We start from the raw sequence: 19281 nt of genomic DNA on the forward strand, positions 1-19281 counted from the left end.
AGTGAATGAATGATCCTTATTAATGGTATGGTAGAAATTTAGTGAAGTAGTCTGCAAACAGTGGATCCAAATTTGTGGCTCAAGGGTCAAGTTCAGCTTGCACATCTCTTTTTTGGGGGGTGGGGGTCAGCTCAGTGTTTTTTTAAAACATTGGTATATAAGGATGCTCTTCTGTTTCCTCTCCCGGATGTCATATACTCAGTAGCTTTACAGAGAGGTTACTGCTTGCAGCTGAAGGTATTTGAGTGTGTAACAACTGCTCTAGTGTCCCATCATTTTGTGGCTACAGTACCTTAAATGGAGGCCTAAAGACCTGATTGAGTAATCCAAATCTTTATATACCTAGTTTGCTACCAAGAAGAAATAGCCACCATTGAAAAATTCATTCAATATTTTGAATTTTTTATTTCATTCTGAGAATCTCAAAGTACCAGAACGTGTGTGTACCTCATCCTTGTCTGAAGTAAGCATTTTCAAACTGTTCTGAGGAATACTGCATGAGAGAAAGATGGCCATATAAGGTAGACAACACAAACTGTTATATTCACCACATGTAGTATCATAATAAAGGCTTAGAAGAGTCTTGTTTAACTTTGTTTAGTCCAAACAAAGTCCACATTTGGCCATGGGACCTTCTAAAAAATAATATCTCGTCAACCACTTTTCCAAAAAAAAAAAAACAGTTTGGAAAACACTGGCTTAAAGAAAAGGACTATGTGATCTAGGGGTTATTCAGTATTTGGGGGGTGAAGAGGGTCAGAGTTCTAGATATTAGAATTTACTAAAAATGAGAGAAATGAAGGAGAGGGTTGCGATTGAATAGAGGTCAAATCAATTACCTTAAATACTACATACAGTCTTCTGGGAAACAGACTATAAAACACATTCATAGTTTCTCTTTTTCTCTCTCTCCCCGCCCCCCGCCCGTCGTCTTTTACTCTCTGTGTCTATCTCTGATTTCATCCTCACACCAACCCTGTGAGGTAAGTAGCACAAAGATTTTCATCTCCACTTTGCCACTGAAGAAACTAAACCTGAGAAAGGTAAAATGACATACCTAAGATCACACAGTCAGTAAAAGGTAGGGCACCAACGTAAAACCAGATCTTTTGACTTCTAGTCTTTCCACAGTATCACCCAGACTCATATCGTATTAGTGTCCCTATTGTATATAGTTTTTCATTGAGTGAAAACTGCATTTGAAAAGGGAAATAGGTTTTTAGCACATGACTGTGAAGCGGCTTGTGATTGATGGTCAGATTTCCAAATTGCTGAACAGCAAACAGAATCAGCAAGTAAACCAAAAGTAGATTACTAAACAGTGTTGAGATTTTTCAGAAAGTTTGTTATATCATACAAGACAATGCTGTAGGTTTTATATCAAGATTTTTCCTTTTCTGAATTGGTGGTTTAAATATTACACTGTGCTGTTTGATTACTATTGTTTTTTTAAATGATGGCTTTATGAGGATATAATTCACATGCCATGTAGTTCACCCATCTAAAGTGTACAGTTAAATGATTGTCAATATATTTAGGATTATGCAATCATTACCACTATCAGATTTGAGGAATTTCATCATCGCCAAAAGGAAACCCTGTATTCATTACAAGTGACTCACCCCCAGCCCCACCCCATTCCAGCCCTAGACAACCATCAATCTATTGATACTTTATCTCTCTATGGATTTTTCTGTTCTGGACATTTCATATAAATGGAGTCATATGATATGGGGTGCATTGTGACTAGCTTCTTTTACTTAGCATGTTTTCAAGATTAATCCATATAGTAGCATGTATCAGTGCTTTTTATTGTTGAATAATATTCCATGTATGTATATTTTAGATTTTATTTATCCATTCACCAGTTGATAGACATTTGGGTTGTTTCCACTTTTTGGCTATTATGAACAATGCTACTATGAACATTTGTGTACAGATTTTTGTGTGGACATGTTTTTAGGTATCTTGGGTATATACCTACTAGTAGATCATGTGGTAGTTGGTCATATGGTAGGAGATCATAGATCATATAGTAGTGGGTCATATGGGAATTCTGTGTCTAACCTTTTGAGAAAGACTCTTTTCCAAAGTGACTGCATCATTTTACACTCCCACCAGCCATATATGAGTTCCAGTTTCTCCACATTGTTACCAACTCTTTTTTTTTTTTGTCAACTCTTGTTTTTATAGCCATCCTAGTGGGTATGAAGTGGTATCTCGTGGTTTTGACTTGCATTTCTCTGATGACTAATGATGTTGAGCATCTTTTCATGTGCTTATTGGCCATTTGTATATCTTCTTTGGAAAACTATTTGGATCTTTTGCCCATATTTTAATTGGATTATTTGTGTTTTTATTATTGAGTTGGAGTTCTCTATATATTTTAGATATGTCGCTTTCAGGTATGAAATTTGCAAACATTTTCTCCTGTGGGTTGTCTTTTCACTTTCTTGATGGTGTCCTTTGAAGCATAAAAGTTTTTAATTTGGATGAAATCCAACTTATCTATTTTGTTATTTGTACTTTTAGTGTACAAATCTAGGAAAACACTGCCTAATCCAAGGTCATGAAAATGTATGCCTCTGCTTTCTTCTACGAGTTCTGTAGCTTTAGCTCTTACATTTAGGTCTTTGATCCATTTTCAGTTAATTTTTTGTATATGATATGTGGTAGGGGTCCAACTTCTTTTATTTGTATCCAGTTGTCCCAGCACCATTTATTGAAAATAATTTGATTACTCTTGTTTTAATAGAAGAAAATAAGAATGCTTCAAAGTCATGAGCTGGCAGTAACATTGTGAAGAATGCTGATTTCTGTTTTGTGTAGCATTATGTATGACATCGAGATCTGGAGAGAGATAAGACCATTTCATTCACACTGAACAACTGCTCATTTTGCATTTATTTCCTCTGTGCTTCAGGTTTGAGTTCTCTGAAAATCAATTTGTTTTGATGCCTGTAAGATATACAAAGCTTTAAAATATTCTCATAAAAAGGAAGGATTTAGGAATGATTGGTGAGCAGAGATAATATATTGATTCATAATTTAGCAAAAATATGTAATCTTTTTGGTCCAATGTTTTTAAAAAGGTAAAAGTATGTTTGGTAGCCTGTTTCAATCCATTTTCAGCAAGAAACATTATCCCACCTGATAACTGTTCTTATGGAACTCAAAAGTAGATTATATTATACGATTTTCTAACATAGTGATGGAGGAGTTGGATAATTAGGAAAATGGAAAAGTGCAAAGTCAGATTCATGCAGACTAGGGATCCAAGACCTGGACAGTAGGATAGGTATATATTAAGATGTTCTGGTTCCAGGAGTTTTAAAACTGATTAGCGAAACTGTTATGTTGCATCGCTTACTGTTTATATTTGTTATTCTTAGATATAGAAGGAAGCAGAGAATATATTTGATGTTGATGGATAAATTGGGGCTAGATTTCCACATGGATGAGGGAAGTGGCTGCTTGCTCGAGTAGACCTCAGGAATTCAGTTCTGTCTACCAGCAATCTGCTCTGCCTAAAAATCTACCATAGAAGATATTTTTTGAATTTTTAAGTATTTTCATGTGTTTCCTTTTTAAATACAAATACTCTGGAGAAGGGATATCAATGACTAACTGGCAAGTGGGAGAAGGTAACTAGGTAGTGAAAAGAAAGGCCTGGAGATTCCAAAGTAGAGGGTACTTAGACAGTTTTATATTTTCCAGTTGTAAAAGAAATATGTGTTTAGTGCAGAAACTTAGAAGAGTATGGAGAAGAGAATAATTATTATAATTCCACCACCTCTAGGTCACGACTTTTAACATTTTAGTGCGTTTTCCCTGCTGTGTATAAAATAGATAACTAACAAGGACATACTGTATAGCACAGGGAACTATACCTAATATTTTGTAATAACATATAAGGGAAAAGAATCTGAAAAAAAATAGATATGTATGTGTAACTGAATCACTTTGCTGTATACCAGAAACTGACACAACATTGTAAATCAATGATACTTCAAGAAAAAAAAAAAGGAAAATACATTTTAGTGTGTTTTCCTTGTTCCATGCCTAATGTTGATGGTTGAGTTAGCATACTTTTGTTTACATGTCTATATTTTTTCATGCTGTTAAAAGCTGTCAGCGTTTCTTTTTTGTCAGCGTTATTTTAACTGACTGCATATATTTCATTTCATGCAATGGGTATACAGTAATTAGATTAAGTTAAATCTTTAGGTTATTCCTCTTGTGCTTTTAAATTTCATAGAAATAGTTTTGGTAGTTGTCCACTCCAGGGGAGCTTCTTGCATAGATTCTGTGGGAAGGAGGCTAGTCAGTAACCTGTGCAGTGGAGGCACCTGCTATAATAGGCCTGCCCCAGCATTAGAGTCAAAGGAGGAGGACCACAGCTGAACCAGTTATATGGGAATTGTTCGTTCCTTCCTCCCAGCTGTCAATATACTGAAGGAAAAGAGAGGCTGTGAAAATAGGGGAGAGATGAGAAGGAATCAAATCACTGATTATGCCTTCTTTTCCCAGTGAAGGTTCTTTAGGCCTCAGGCCAGGCTCTGCCTAGGGGAGGGGAAAGAGCTTTAACTGGATATGTGATTTATGTTTTAAATTGGGTTAACTTGAAATGGAATTTTTTTTTCTTTTAATACTTGAACGTTTTTGGAAGTTAAATTGGTTAAGGTTTATTTGAAGATAAGAAAGGGATATGCTGGATGGCAAATCGAAAGTGATGATTGGGGAATTCCCTGGAGGTCAGTTGTTGGGCCTCTGGGCTTTCACTGCCAAGGGCCCGGCTTCAAGCCCTGGTCAGGGAACTAGGATCCCACAAGCTGAAAGGCACAGCCAAAAAAAAAAAAAAAGTGATGATTAGAGTAAAATTATCAAGCTGCGGGCTTCCCTGGTGGCGCAGTGGTTGAGAGTCCGCCTGCCGATGCAGGGGACACGGGTTCGTGCCCTGGTCAGGGAGGATCCCACATGCCGCGGAGCAGCTGGGCCTGTGAGCCATGGCCGTTGAGCCTGCGCTCCGCAACGGGAGAGGCCACAGCAGTGAGAGGCCCGCGTACCGCAAAAAAAAAAAAAATTATCCAGCTGCTGCTTGTTTGAATCTCCCACCAAGTAATATTGGGAGATGTAGTTTTCTGATTAACTTAAATGATGATATTAATGGAGAAGAGCGATCTGACGTAAAATTTATTGCCTCTTAAAAGTGTTAACCATGCGGAGGTGTGTGAAAGCTTGATTCTTAAAGTGATACAGATATTGATTCTCTGAGCTCTAGGGGGAGAGGGTGGACTCTTTTTTCCTGTAAAAAAAACAGACAAAAACTTGTAAGGAGATGTGGGTCAAAGGGTACCAACTTTCAGTTATAAACTGAATAAGTTCTGGGTATCTAATATATAGCGTGATGATTATAGGTAATAATAGTATATTGTATACTTGAAATTTGCTATGATCTTAGATGTTCCCACCACATTAAAAAAATGTAACTATATGAGGTGATGGATTTGTAAATTAACTTGATTGCAGTAATCATTTCATAGTGTTTACACATATTAAGTCATTGCATTGTACACCTTAAACACCTGATTGTAGAACCTAAATATATACAATTTTTATTTGTCAATCATACCTCAGTGAAGCTGGAAAAACTGACTTTTTCCTTTGCATATTGTAAACCATTTTGAAAACTTCTGTATAGTGCAAATAATTAAACATCAGTGCAACACATTATCCCTTCTCAAACATGAACATGATATCATGTAGCCTTTGGGTATATCCTTCCAGGCTTCCTTGTGCCTTTTCAAAATTGCTTATTGCCTTTTTTTCCCCAAAATTGAGATCATACTTGTAAAAATTTTTGTGGCCTGCAAGAGGTTGCATAAGGAAGCAGAAATTGTTGTAACACAAACATGTTCACTGATGAAATAACCACTGAACATTCCTGACTTCTCTCTTAAAACTTGAATTTATTCACCTATCCAACCACTGTCTCTCTCTCTGTGCTGGGGTCTATTTAATGCAGATGGATTGGGAAGTCAGTGAAGGATACTGGAGATCTGTGTGGTCACTGACAAATTTGTCTAGGTTGGACCAGTTGAAAAACTAATAAAGAAAAATATCTAGAGATGACAACAGGATGGGCACTTCAGTGAAGAATGACTGTACATGACATATTAAGATAAGCTTTTGGGAACATCCATGTAGCTCTCATGAAGGATTGCTGCCATGATGGTGCCATGTAAGTCACGCAATGGAAAATGATGTGCTATTGCATATCATTTTGACAGAAAAATTACATCCCCTCCACAAAAAACTCACACTATTTTTATTCATTCTTTGATTATTTAATAATTAGTTGATAGGTATAAAGGTTGCCTCAGTGTTGTTAAACTGCCAAGGTAATTTTTTTTAATCTTATAGGGTACTTTTTCAGGGTAAATTTTCAATCAAATCTTTGTTCCCTGTTATGAATATGAACGAATACTTATTATGAGTGTGAATACTTAATAGCCTTCTACTAAGTACCATTTATTGATGATAACAAGGGTCACCTGTATTTAAATTTTTTTAAAGTCTCTAGACTGTTATAATAAATAGTAACCAGATAACCACATTTTCCTACTGAGTAAGCCATATGCTAGAAAAGCTAGTTTTATCCTAAGTTAAGTACATACTTTTAAAAACCTATACGCACAAGTTATAATAAAAAATTTCTTTAACTTTTTTTAGGTCTAATTATAAGTTCAGTATAGAAGGTACCACTTCTGTCTCTTATGGAATTAAGGCAAAATTTCTCAGATTCTTCTAACTCTGATATATTGATGACTAGTGACCATTAGACTGCTGTATGCAAATACCTTAGCTAATCTGCTAAATGGGCTTTTAATTATGTGCTAACTTGTTCTTTTAATTATTCTAGTTGTCATATAAATAAATTAGCCTCTGGGGTATTTGCCGTGTTCCCATTCTCTGAGATCCTTCTGGCTTTCTACTGTGCAGGTGAATCACCTGGGGAATCTTGTTAAAATGCAGATTCTGATTCAGTATGCATGTAGCTTGGAGGCAGGCAAAATTCCAAATTTGAAGCCAGCTTCCAGGACAATGCCAGTGCCAATGCTGCTGGCTTTTCGACTACATTTTGAATATCAAGGCTTTTAATAGCAACTTTGGGAACGCAAGCCAGGCAAACTTGTTGAAGCCATTTCTTTTTATGATAACTTTATGATTCACTCCTAGTTTATTAGTAATATATATTTTTCCTGTGGGGATATATATATTTACTTATAACTTGTAGCACATGAGTTTTACTGTAGTTTTTGTGTTGGGCATGTCATCTACAGTGGTATTTATAAAGAATGGTAACATACTGATGATGATGATGTAATAATTGACATGTATTGACTACTTATGTCTGACACTGTGCTTTACAAAGTTTGGCTAAATTTTCTCAACAAAACCATGCCGTAGACATTATTGTTGTTATCCCCATTTACTAATGAGGAGGCTTGGTAACAAGTTTAATGACTTGCCCAGAGTCACACAACCAGAAGGTGGCAGAGCCAGGATGTCAGCTCAGGTAGTCTGACTCTAGAGCTTGTACTTTTAATCTCTTTACTAGTCAGACAACAGATAGAAAGCATAGGCTTAATATAATATCAGGTATCTGAATTTTCTAGCTTCTGTCACCATTCATATAAGATACATTTGAATTTTCTAGCTTTCTCCCAAAAGACCTTTGAATAGCATTTTCCTTCCTTATGTTTTCATTTTTTTGTGGCTTTCCCATAGATACTGATGATCTGTGATTTGTTACCAGTTTTTTTAGTCTTCCTTTTTGTATATTTGTGCTTAGAGAAAAAGATCTCAACTTTCATATTCTTTTGATATGAAAATTTATGAAGAATGAAAAGTTAGATAGTACCCTGCCAAGAATGAAAGATAAAAGTGTTTTTAGTAATGTTGAGATTATGTGTTTCTGCCAAGGAGTAGTAGCCCAGGAAAACATCAGGTTCTATAGGATCATCACAAAAGAATGGTTGATTCTTCTGTGTGTGCTTAAAAATTGGGAATTTTTTTCTTTATCCAAATGGTAATTATATTCTAGTAATTAGTCTGGAGACATACCTTCTGAGTTCTCCTGAAAAACCACCAGATGGTCTTAGAGAAGCCAAGAGAAACTGAGAACTCTGCCTTAGCTTCTCAGCCTGTTAGATGTTGACAGTTGTGTAGTGCTTGAGCCTTCATCCCGTGTTAAGAAATAAGTATGTACACAGGTGTTTGTAAAAATATATGAAAATGAGTGAAAGCTGTTTAGGATTAGAAAAATATGTTAACCGTAGCTGCAATTTGATTTGGAAATCGGTAAGCACAGAACAGGTCATGATAAATAAGAATATAACTAGGTCATTACTCATGTCGAAGTAATAGAAGGCTGTTTACTTTCATTATCTCTGTTTCTTTTACAGTCCATCAATATTATGGAACTGACTTTACAAAAGTATGGAAGCTATGAAAAATTTGAACAGGCCACCGGTGGTAGCCTGCTATCTAAAACTCGAATCTGGAGTCATGTTAGGAAATACATGATGAAAGAAGGCTGCATGGGTGAGGTATGAATCATGAGTAAGCATGACAATTTGAGCATTTTAACTCTCAGTCACTGCCACGTGTTTGTTTTTTCTGCAGGTTTTGTTTTCCCAACACTATTTTACTCATTAAATAAGTCACCCAGATTTCTTACTAAATATAAGTCTAAGTTTTTATTGCATTGAATTGTTAATGTTCAGTTTTTTTCTGTTTTTCCATTTTTCTTACTACCATTTTTGTATAGCTTGTAGGATTACGTGAATTGGCTTATGAAAATTATTAATGAAGAGATTTGGCACAGTGATTTCTCTTATTAATGTCCAGTTCCTAGTGTTCATTCTCAAAATAAGCTTTGGCCCAGCAGTGACCAGGACTCTGGCTCCTGTACCTTCCTTTGCATTATTCCAGCCCAGGGGACTATATTTGAGAGCACTGCAGAGGCACAATTTCAGTTCTCTGTGTCTTCCTCTGCACAGCTGCCTACTTTTCTTTCAATCCAGTAAAGGTTCTTGAGTTCCCAAAGGCTCAAAATTCCAAGGGTCTGCATTTCATCTTCTTGGTTTCGGGGAGATTCAAGATGGTGTAAACAAAAGAAAAAGGTGTTAATTTATGGGTCCATTGTTTTCTGTGAAAACTTTCACCCCCTGCCTTCTACGTTTTGTCTTTTATATATATATATTTTAACTCTTGCTCTTTAGATTGTAGTTCACCTCACTGAGGACCTGCTTTCCCGAGCTTCCATGACAGTAGTAAATGGATGTCCAACACTGACCATCAATGTTTGCACCGCACGTGAGCATTGGCTGGAAGGAATGCTGAGGCATGAAATAGGTAGGGGGCAACCCTTCTCCATTTATTCAGTTGTAGTAGCAGAAATTACTTCAAGGACTTGTTTGTTTATAATGCATTTTTTCTTAGTAATATTTGGCAAAAAGTAATGAAATTGTTAGGTGTCACTTGAACTAAAGCTAAGATATTAATGTCTCATTTCAAATTAGATTTTTTAGGGTACCGTATAGCTGTATTAAGCTTGGAGAGCATTTAACTCCTCTGGATTTCAGTTCCCCCATCTTCAACTGAGGGAATTGAATTAAGTGATCTCTAAGATTCTTTTCAAATATCAAGTCTATAATTCGACTCTTAAAAAGAAAATAAATTGCGGTAAAAGTTATACCTCTTCTAATGAGACATGTAATCCTTCTGAAGGCTGTGTACTCCTTCAAAGCAAAGGGCATTAGTGTCAGATCATTTTCTACTTTCTTTTGATTTGTAGGTACACATCAATTTCGTTTTAGAACTGTTGGTAGAATCTTTTTTGGGAGAAGAATTAAAATAAGAATGGCATTTCTTACTTTTCATGTGCCTTTTCTTCTCCATAGGCACACATTATTTTCGAGGTATTAACAACCTTCAGCAGCCATGGAACAGTTGGACTGGCCGTAAAAAACATGACCTAAAGCCAAACAATCCCACAGAGGAAGGACTGGCAAGTATTCACAGTGTCCTGTTTAGAAAAGACCCCTTTTTATGGAGGGCTGCCCTCCTCTACTACACTGTTTATCGAGCCAGCCACATGTCTTTTTGTGCATTATTCAAAGACATTGGAAAGTTTGTCAAGGACCCCAATACAAGATGGGATTATTGTGTACGAGCCAAGAGGGGATGGACTGATACCTCTCAACCAGGTGTGTGTCCCTTGACAGTAGATTTTCTGATTTATTGGGTAATTGTCTTTTTTTTTTGAATTTTTGAATTTTATTTTATAAAACAGCAGAATTTTATTTCCTAAAAGAGCAGGTTCTCACTAGTTATCCATTTTATACATATTAATGTATATGTGTCAATCCCAATCTCCCAATTCATCACACCACCACCACCACCCTTGTGCCGCTTTCCCTCCTTGGTGTCCATACGTTTGTTCTCTACATCTGTCTCTCAATTTCTGCCCTGCAGACCGGTTCGTTTCTACCATTTTTCTAAGTTCCACATATATGCATTAATATACAATATTTGTTTTTCTCTTTCTTACTTCACTCTGTATGACAGTCTCTAGATTGATCCATGTCTCTACAAATGACCCAATTTCATTCCTTTTTATGGCTGAGTAATATTCCATTCTGTATATGTACCACATTTTCTTTATCCATTTGTCTGTTCATGGGCATTTAGGTTGCTTCCATGACCGGGGAATTGTAAATAGTGCTGCAATGAACATTGGGGTACAAGTGTCTTTGAATTATAGTTTTCTGTGGGTATATGCCCAGGAGTGTGATTGGTGGGTCATATGGTAATTCTATTTTTAGTTTTTTAAGGAACTTCCATACTGTTCTCCATAGTGGCTGTATCAATTTACATTCCCACCAACAGTGCAAGAGGGTTCCCTTTTCCCCACACCCTCTCCAGCATATGTTGTTTGTAGATTTTCTGATGATGCCCATTCTAACTGGTGTGAGGTGATACCTCATTGTAGTTTTGATTTGCATTTTCTCTAATAATTAGTGATCTTGAGCAGCTTTTGATGTGCTTCTTTGCCATCTGAATGTCTTCTTTGGAGAAATGTCTATTTAGGTCTTCCGCCCATTTTTGGATTGGGTTGTTTGTTTTCTTAATATTGAGCTGCATGAGCTGCTTGTAAATTTTGGAGATTAATCCTTTGTCAGTTGCTTCATTTGCAAATATTTTCTCCCATTGTGAGGGTTGTCTTTTTATCTTGCTTATGGTTTCCTTTGCTGTGCAACTGCTTTGAAGTTTCATTAGGTCCAATTTGTTTATTTTTGTTTTGATTTCCATTACCCTAGGAGGTGGCTCAAAAAAGATCTTGCTGTGATTTATGTCAAAGAGAGTTCTTCCTGTGTTTTCCTCTAAGAGTTTTATAGTGTCCGGTCTTACATTTAGGTCTCTAATCCATTATGAGTTTATTTTTGTGTATGGTGTTAGAGAGTGTTCTGATTTCATTCTTTTACATGTAGCTGTCCAGTTTTCCCAACACCACTTATTGAAGAGACTGTCTTTTCTCCATTGTATATCCTTGCCTCCTTTGTCATAGATTAGTTGACCATATGTGTGTGTGTTTATCTCTGGGCTTTCTATGCTATTCTATTAATCTATATTTCTGTTTTTGTGCCAGTACCACACTGTCTTGATTACTGTAGCTTTGTAGTATAGTCTGAAGTCTGGGAGCCTGATTCCTCCAGCTCCATTTTTCTTTCTCAAGATTGCTTTGGCTATTTGGGGTCTTTTGTGTTTCCATACAAATTGTGAAATTTTTTGTTCTAGTTCTGTGAAAAATGCCATTGGTAGTCTGATAGGGATTTAATTGAATCTGTAGATTGTTTTGGGTAGTATAGTCATTTTCATAATGTTGATTCTCCAATCCAAGAGTATGATATATCTCTCCATCTGTTTGTATCATCTTTAGTTTCTTTCATCAATGTCTTACAGTTTTCTGCATACGGGTCTTTTGTCTCCTTAGGTAGGTTTATTCCTAGGAATTTTATTCTTTTTGTTGCGGTGGTAAACAGGAGTGTTTTCTTAATTTCTCTTTCAGATTTTTCATCATAGTGTATAGGAATGCAAGAGATTTCTGTGCATTAATTTTGTATCCTGCAACTTTACCAGATTCATTGATTAGCTCTAGTAGTTTTCTGGTGGTATCTTTAGGATTCTCTATGTATAGTATCATGTCATCTGCAAACAGTGACAGCTTTACTTCTTCTTTTCCAATTTGTATTCCTTTTATTTCTTTTTCTTCTCTGATTGCCGTGGCTAGGACTTCCAAAACTGCGTTGAATACTAGTGGTGAGAGTGGACATCCTTGTCTTGTTCCTGATCTTAGAGGAAATGCTTTCAGTTTTTCACCATTGAGAATGATGTTGGCTGTGGGTTGGTCATATATGGCCTTTATTTTGATTGAGGTAGGTTCCCTCTCTGCCCACCTTCTGGAGAGTTTTTATAAATGGATGTTGAATTTTGTCAAAAGCTTTTTCTGCATCTATTGAGATGATCATATGGTTTTTATTCTTCAATTTGTTAATATGGTGTATCACATTGATTTTGCGTATATTGAAGAATCCTTGCATCCCTGGCGTAAATTCCACTTGATCGTGGTGTATGATCCTTTTAATGTGTTGTTGGGTTTTGTTTGCTAGTATTTTGTTGAGGATTTTTGCATCTGTGTTCATCAGTGATATTGGTCTGTAGTTTTCTTTCTTTGTGACATCTTTGTCTGGTTTTGGTATCAGGGTGATGGTAGCCTCATAGAATAAGTTTGGGAGTGTTCCTCTGCTATATTTTGGAAGAGTTTGAAAAGGACGGGTGTTAGCTCTTTTCTAAATGTTTGATAGAATTCGCCTGTGAAGCATCTGGTCCTGGGTTTTTGTTTGTTGGAAGATTTTTAATCACAGTCTCAATTTCAGTGCTTGTGACTGGTCTGTTTATATTTTCTGTTTCTTCCTGGTTCAGTCTCGGAAGGTTGTGCTTTTCTAAGGATTTGTCCATTTCTTCCAGGGTGTCCATTTTATTGGCATAGAGTTGCTTGTAGTAATCTCTCAAGATCCTTTGTATTTCTGCACTGTCAGTTGTTACTTCTTCTTTTTCACTTCTAAATCTATTGATTTGAGTCCTCTTCCTTTTTTTCTTGATGAGCCTGACTAATGGTTTATCAATTTTGTTTATCTTCTCAAAGAAGCAGCTTTTAGTTTTATTGATCTTTGCTATTGTTTTCTTTGTTTCTATTTCATATATTTCTGCTCTGATCGTTATGATTTCTTTCCTTCTACTAACTTTGGGTTTTGTTTGTTCTTCTTTCTCCAGTTCCTTTAGGTGTAAGGTTAGATTGTTTATTTGAGACTTTTCTTGTTTCTTGAGGTAGGCTTGTATTGCTATAAACTTCCCTCTTACAACTGCTTTTGCTGTATCCCATAGGTTTTGGATCGTCGTGTTTTCATTGTCATTTGTCTCTAGGTACTTTTTGATTTCCTCTTAGATTTCTTCAGTAATCTCTTGGTTATTTAGTAACGTATTGTTTAGCCTCCATGTTTTTGTGTTGTTTATGTTTTTTTCCCTATAACTGATTTCTAATCTCATAGCATTGTGGTCAGAAAAGATACTTTATATGATTTCAGTTTTCTTAAATTTACTGAGGCTTGATTTGTGACCCAAGATGTGATCTATCCTGGACGATGTTCTGTGCGCACTTGAGAAGAATGTGTAATCTGCTGTTTTTGGATGGAATGTCCTATAAAAATCAATTAAATCTATCTAGTCTGTTGTGTCATTTAAAGCTTGTGTTTCCTTATTAATTTTCTGTTTGGATGATTTGTCCACTGGTGTAAGTGAGGTGTTAAAGTCCCCCCCTATTATTGTGTTACTGTCAATTTCCTCTTCTATAGCTGTTAGCAGTTGCCTTATGTATTGAGGTGCTCCTGTGTTGGGTGCATATATGTTTATAATTGTTATAGCTTCTTCTTGGATTGATCCCTTGATCATTATATAGTGTCCTTCCTTGTCTCTTGTAACATTCTTTATTTTAAAGTCTATTTTATCTGGTATGAGTATTGCTACTCCAGCTTTGTTTTGATTTCCATTTGCAGGGAATATCTTTTTCCATCCCCTCACTTTAAGCCTGTATGTGTCCCTAGGTATGAAGTGGGTCTCTTGGAGACAGCATATAAATGGGAATTGTTTTTGTATCCATTCAGCGAGCTTGCGTCTTTTGGTTGGAGCATTTAATCGATTCACATTTAAGGTAATTATCGATATGTATGTTCCTATTACCATTTTCTTAATTGTTTTGTGTTTGTTATTGTAGGTTCTTTACTTCTTTTGTGTTTCCCACTTAGAGAAGTTCCTTTAGCATTTGTTGTAGAGCTGGTTTGGTGGTGCTGAATTCTCTTAGCTTTTGCTTGTCTGTAAAGCTTTTGATTTCTCCATCAAATCTGAATGAGATCCTTGCCGGTTAGAGTAACCTTGGTTGTAGGTTCTTCCCTTTCATCACTTTAAATATATCGTGCCACTCCCTTCTGGTTTGTAGAGTTTCTGCTGAGAAATCAGCTGTTAACCTTATGGGAGTTCCCTTGTATGTTATTTGTCTTTTTTCCCTTGATGCTTTCAGTAATTTTTGTTTGTCTTTAATTTTTTCCAATTTGATTACTATGTGTCTCGGTGTGTTTCTCCTTTGGTTTATCCTGTATGGGACTGTCTGCACTTCCTGGGTTTAGGTAGCTATGTCCTTTCCCATATTAAGGAAGTTTTTGACTATAATCTCTTCAAATATTTCCTCAGGTCCTTTCTCTCTCCTCCTTCTGGGACCCTATAATGTGAATGTTGTTGCATTTAATGTTGTCCCAGAGGTCTCTTAGGCTGTCTTCATTTCTTTTCATTCTTTTTTCTTTATTCTCTTCCACAGCAGTGAATTCCACCATTCTGTCTTCCAGGTCACTTATCCGTTCTTCTGCCTCAGTTATTCTGCTATTGATTCCTTCTAGTGTATTTTTCATTTCAGTTACTGTATTGTTCATCTCTGTTTGTTTGTTCTTTAATTCTTCTAGGTGTTTGTTCTTTAATTCTTCTAGGTCTTTGTTAAACGTTTCTTGCATCATCTCGATCTTTGCCTCCATTCTTTTTCCGAGGTCCTGAATCATCTTCACTATCATTATTCTCAATACTTTTTCTGGAAGGTTGTCTATCTCCACTTCATTTAGTTGTTTTTCTGGGGTTTTATCTTGTTCCTTCATCTGGTACATAGCCCTCTGCATTTTCATCTTGTATATCTTTCTGTGAATGTGTTTTTTGTTCCACAGGCTGCAGGATTGTAGTTGTTGCTTCTGCTGTCTGCCTTCTGGTGGATGAGGCTATCTAAGAGGCTTGAGCAAGTTTCCTGTTGGGAGGGACTGTGGTGGGTAGAGCTGGCTGTTGTTCTGGTAGGCAGAGCTCAGTAAAACTTTAATCCGGTTGTCTGCTGATAGGGGGCTGGGTTCCCTCCCTGTTGGTTGTTTGGCCTGAGGCTCTTTGGTGGGGCTAATGGCAGACTCTGGGAGGGCTCACGTCAAGGAGTACTTCCCAGAACTTCTGCTGCCAGTGTCCTTGTCCTCACGGTGAGACAAAGCCACCCCCCGCCTCTGCAGGAGACCCTCCAACACTAGCACGTAGGTCTGGATCAGTCTCTTTTGGGGCCACTGCTCCTTCCCCTGGGTCCCGATGCGCACCCTACTTTGTGTGTGCCCTCCAAGAGTGGAGTCTTTGTTTCCCCAAGTCCTGTCGAAGTCCTGCAATCAAATCCCGCTAGCCTTCAAAGTGATTCTCTAGGAGTTTCTCTTCCCGTTGCCGGACCCCCAGGTTGGGAAGCCTGACGTGGGGCTCAGAACCTTCACTCCAGTGGGTGGACTTCTGTGGTATAAGTGTTCTCCAGTTTGTAAGTCACCCACTCAGCAGTTAATGGGATTTGATTTTATTGTGATTGCACCCCTCGTACTGTCTCATTGTGGCTTCTCCTTTGTCTTTGGATGTGGGGTATCTTTTTTGATGAGTTCCAGTGTCTTCCTGTTGATGATTGTTCAGCAGTTAGTTGACTCTCAGGCTGACTTTCACTAACCCCTTCCTTAGGCACCAAGGGCAGGGCTTATTTACAGGCTTAAGAAAGGAGTCCCTTGTGTCTTCTGATAACAGAGTTCAAACTTGCATTTGGCCCTCAAGCAGCAAGCAACCTGCTTTTAAGCCTAAGTCTCGCTTTGATCTTATCTTCCATCCATTTCTCCATGTCCTCCAGGTGCCGACTCAGCGGCGGCCACGCACACTCACTCTGGCTGGGGCTCACGATCCCCTCTCTCCATTTGGCTCCTGCAGGAGCCGGGTTCGGCTGCGGTGGGCACAGTGCAAGTGGGCGGCTCCGTGCCTGGCTCACTGGCTGCAGGACTGGGTAATCGTCTATTGATTTTGGATATATCCTAATCTTCCCATCAGAGAATCCACTCAACTATAAAAAATTAAACCTTTGTTACTTGAGGTCAGTCCTAGTTTTTGCAAACCACATTTTGTTAGCATTATTTTTCCCATCTTGTTTTGAAAATTTTCAAACCTACAGAAATAGGGAAATAATGAAGGAATTAACACTTCTATACCCTTCCTCTGGATTCACCAATTGTTAATATTTTGCCATTTTTGCTTTCTCTCTTCCTCTCTGACTTTAAAAACAGCTTTATTGAGATGTATAATTCACATGACATATAATTCACCCATTTAAAATGTATAGTTCAGTGATTTTTATAATATTTGTGGAGTTGCGCAGCCAACACCACTAATCTAATTCCGGAACGTGTCATCACCCAAAAAGAAATTTGTACCCATTAGCAGTCATTACCTATTCTCTCTCCCTATTGCTCCTAGTGATAAATAACCATTAATCTGCTTTTATTAGTTTTGCCTGTTTTTAACATTTCATATAAATGAAATCATATAATATACGATCCTTTGTGGCTGGCTTCTTTTACTTAGCATAATATTTATTTATTTTTACTTATAATATTTTTAAAGTTTGTTCATATTGTAGCATGTATCAGTATATCAATCCTTTTTATTACTGAATAATAATCCAGTGCATGGATATGACACCTTTTATTTATCCTTTCACCAGTTAATGGGCATTTGGGTTGTTTCCACTTTTTGGCTATTATGAATAATGCTATTATGAGCCTTCATTCATAAGTTTATGCTGGTAATTCTCTTGAGTATATGCTTAGGAGTGGAATTTTGGGGTTATATGATAACTCTGTGCTCAACCTTTTGAGGAACTGCCACCGTTTCCAAAGTGAATGCACCATTTTACATTCCCACTGCAGTGTATGATGATTTCTATTTCTCCAAATCCTCACCAACACCTACTATTTTCATTTTTTAAATTAATATTATAACCATTCCTAGTGGGTGTGAAGTGGTTAACTCACTGTGGTTTAGATTTGAATTTTCCTGGTGACTAGTGATGTTGAGTATCTTTTCATGTGATTATTGGCTATTTATGTATTTTCTTTGGAGAACCGTCTGTTTAGATCATTTACCCATTTTTAATTGGTTTGCTTTTTATTATTGAGGTGTAAGGGTTTTTTGTGTATTCTAGATAAAAATCTCTTATCAGATAATCATTTACAAATATTTTCTACTACTCTGTAGTCTTCTCACTTTCTTGATGCTATTCTCTGTGACTTTTTAAAAGCAAGTTGTACACTTGGCATTTCATTCCTTAAAAACTTGAGCGTGCATCTCCTAAGACTAAAAACATTCTCTTCTACTTAAAACAGTATCATTATCACACTTAAGAAAGTGAGTGGTAATTCAGCAATATCAACTACCCCATATACGGTATTTAAATTTCCCCAACTGTTCCAAAAATGTCTTTATAGGTGTTAAAAAAAAAAAAAAAAAATCTAGGTCCAGTAAGGGTTCATGCATTAGTTTTGGTGGCAATGTCCCTTTAGCCACTTTTAATAGGGAGAGATCTTGAACACTGTATTTTTTGTTTCTCATCATACTGACTTCTTTTTTGTTTTTTAAAAAATTTTTTTAATATTTTATATTGGACTATAGTTGATTAGCAATGTTGTTAGTTTCAGGTGTACAGTGAAGTGTTTCAGTTATACGTATACATTTATCCTTTTTAAAGTTCTTTACCCATTTAGTTATTACAGAATTTGACCACAGTTCCCTTTGCTATACAGTAGGTCCTTGTTGGTTATTTACTTTCATTATTGTAGTGTATATATGTCAGTCCCAAACTGCTAGTTTAACCCTGCCCCCTACCATTCCCCTTTGTTAACCATAAGTTTGTACTCTAAGTCTGTGAATCTGTTTCTGTTTTGGAAATAACTTTATTTGTATCATTTTCTTGATTCCCCATATAGCAATATCACAATATATTTGTCTTTCTCTGTCTGACTGACTTCACTAAGTACGATAATCTCCAAGTCCATTCATGTTGCTGCCAGTGGCATTATTTCATTCTTTTTAATGGATGAATATTCCATTGGACATATTTACCACATCTTCTTTATCCACTTTTCTGTTGATGGACATTTAGGTTGCTTCCATGTCTTGGTTACTGTAAGCAGTGTGGCAATGAACATTGGGGTGCATGTATCCTTTCAAACCATGGTTTTTGCCAGATATGTGCCCAGGAGTGGCATTGCTGGATCATATGGTAGCTCTATTTTTCATTTTTTTAAGGAACTTCCATATTGTTCTCCATAGTGGCTGTACCAATTTACGTTCCCACCTACAGTCTAGGAGGGTTCTCTTTCAACTCAGCACCCTCTTCAGCATTTATTGTTTGTAGATTTTTTTTTTCAGGTTCTATTCAGCTCTTTTATTTTAGATATACAGGAAGTCGAGTTCTGGATCCCATGTTTGTACATTTTTGATGATGGCCATTCTGACTGGTGTGAGGTGATACCTCATTGTAGTTTTGATTTGCATTTATCTAATGATTAGCAAAGTTGAGCATCTCTCCATGTGCCTTGTGGCCATCTGTCTGTCTTTGGAGAAATATCTGTCTCGGTCTTCTGCCCATTTTTTGATTGGGTTGTTTGCTTTTTTTGATATTGAGGTTCATGAGCTGTTTGTAAATTTTGGAGATTAATCCCTTGTCGGACGCATCATTTGCCAGTATTTTCTCCCATTGTGTGGGTTGTCTTTCCTTTTGTTTAT

The 19281-nt window shown here is 36.8% G+C and overlaps 1 protein-coding gene across 10 annotated transcripts in view; it reads left to right on the top strand.

Annotated features, from left to right (window-relative positions):
• Window positions 1-19281, top strand: part of MATCAP2 (microtubule associated tyrosine carboxypeptidase 2) — a 95386-nt gene that overhangs the window by 41009 nt on the left and 35096 nt on the right. For 8 of the 10 annotated variants that reach the window (XR_004483352.2, XM_033428280.2, XM_049715222.1 and 5 more), the window contains 3 exons: window positions 8469-8612; window positions 9288-9420; window positions 9969-10274. Coding sequence is in view for 9 of the 10 variants with exons in the window: in XM_033428280.2 (XP_033284171.1) it covers window positions 8469-8612; window positions 9288-9420; window positions 9969-10274 (583 nt within the window). In the remaining variant the exon portion in view is untranslated. Of the gene's footprint in view, window positions 1-8468; window positions 8613-9287; window positions 9421-9968; window positions 10275-16354; window positions 17562-19281 lie in introns of those variants that run through there. The other 2 variants (XM_049715221.1, XM_033428281.2) reach the window with 2 other exon arrangements.

The sequence above is a fragment of the Orcinus orca genome, chromosome 9 (genome assembly GCF_937001465.1).
Source record: "Orcinus orca chromosome 9, mOrcOrc1.1, whole genome shotgun sequence".
In the NCBI taxonomy this organism is placed as follows: domain Eukaryota; kingdom Metazoa; phylum Chordata; class Mammalia; order Artiodactyla; family Delphinidae; genus Orcinus; species Orcinus orca.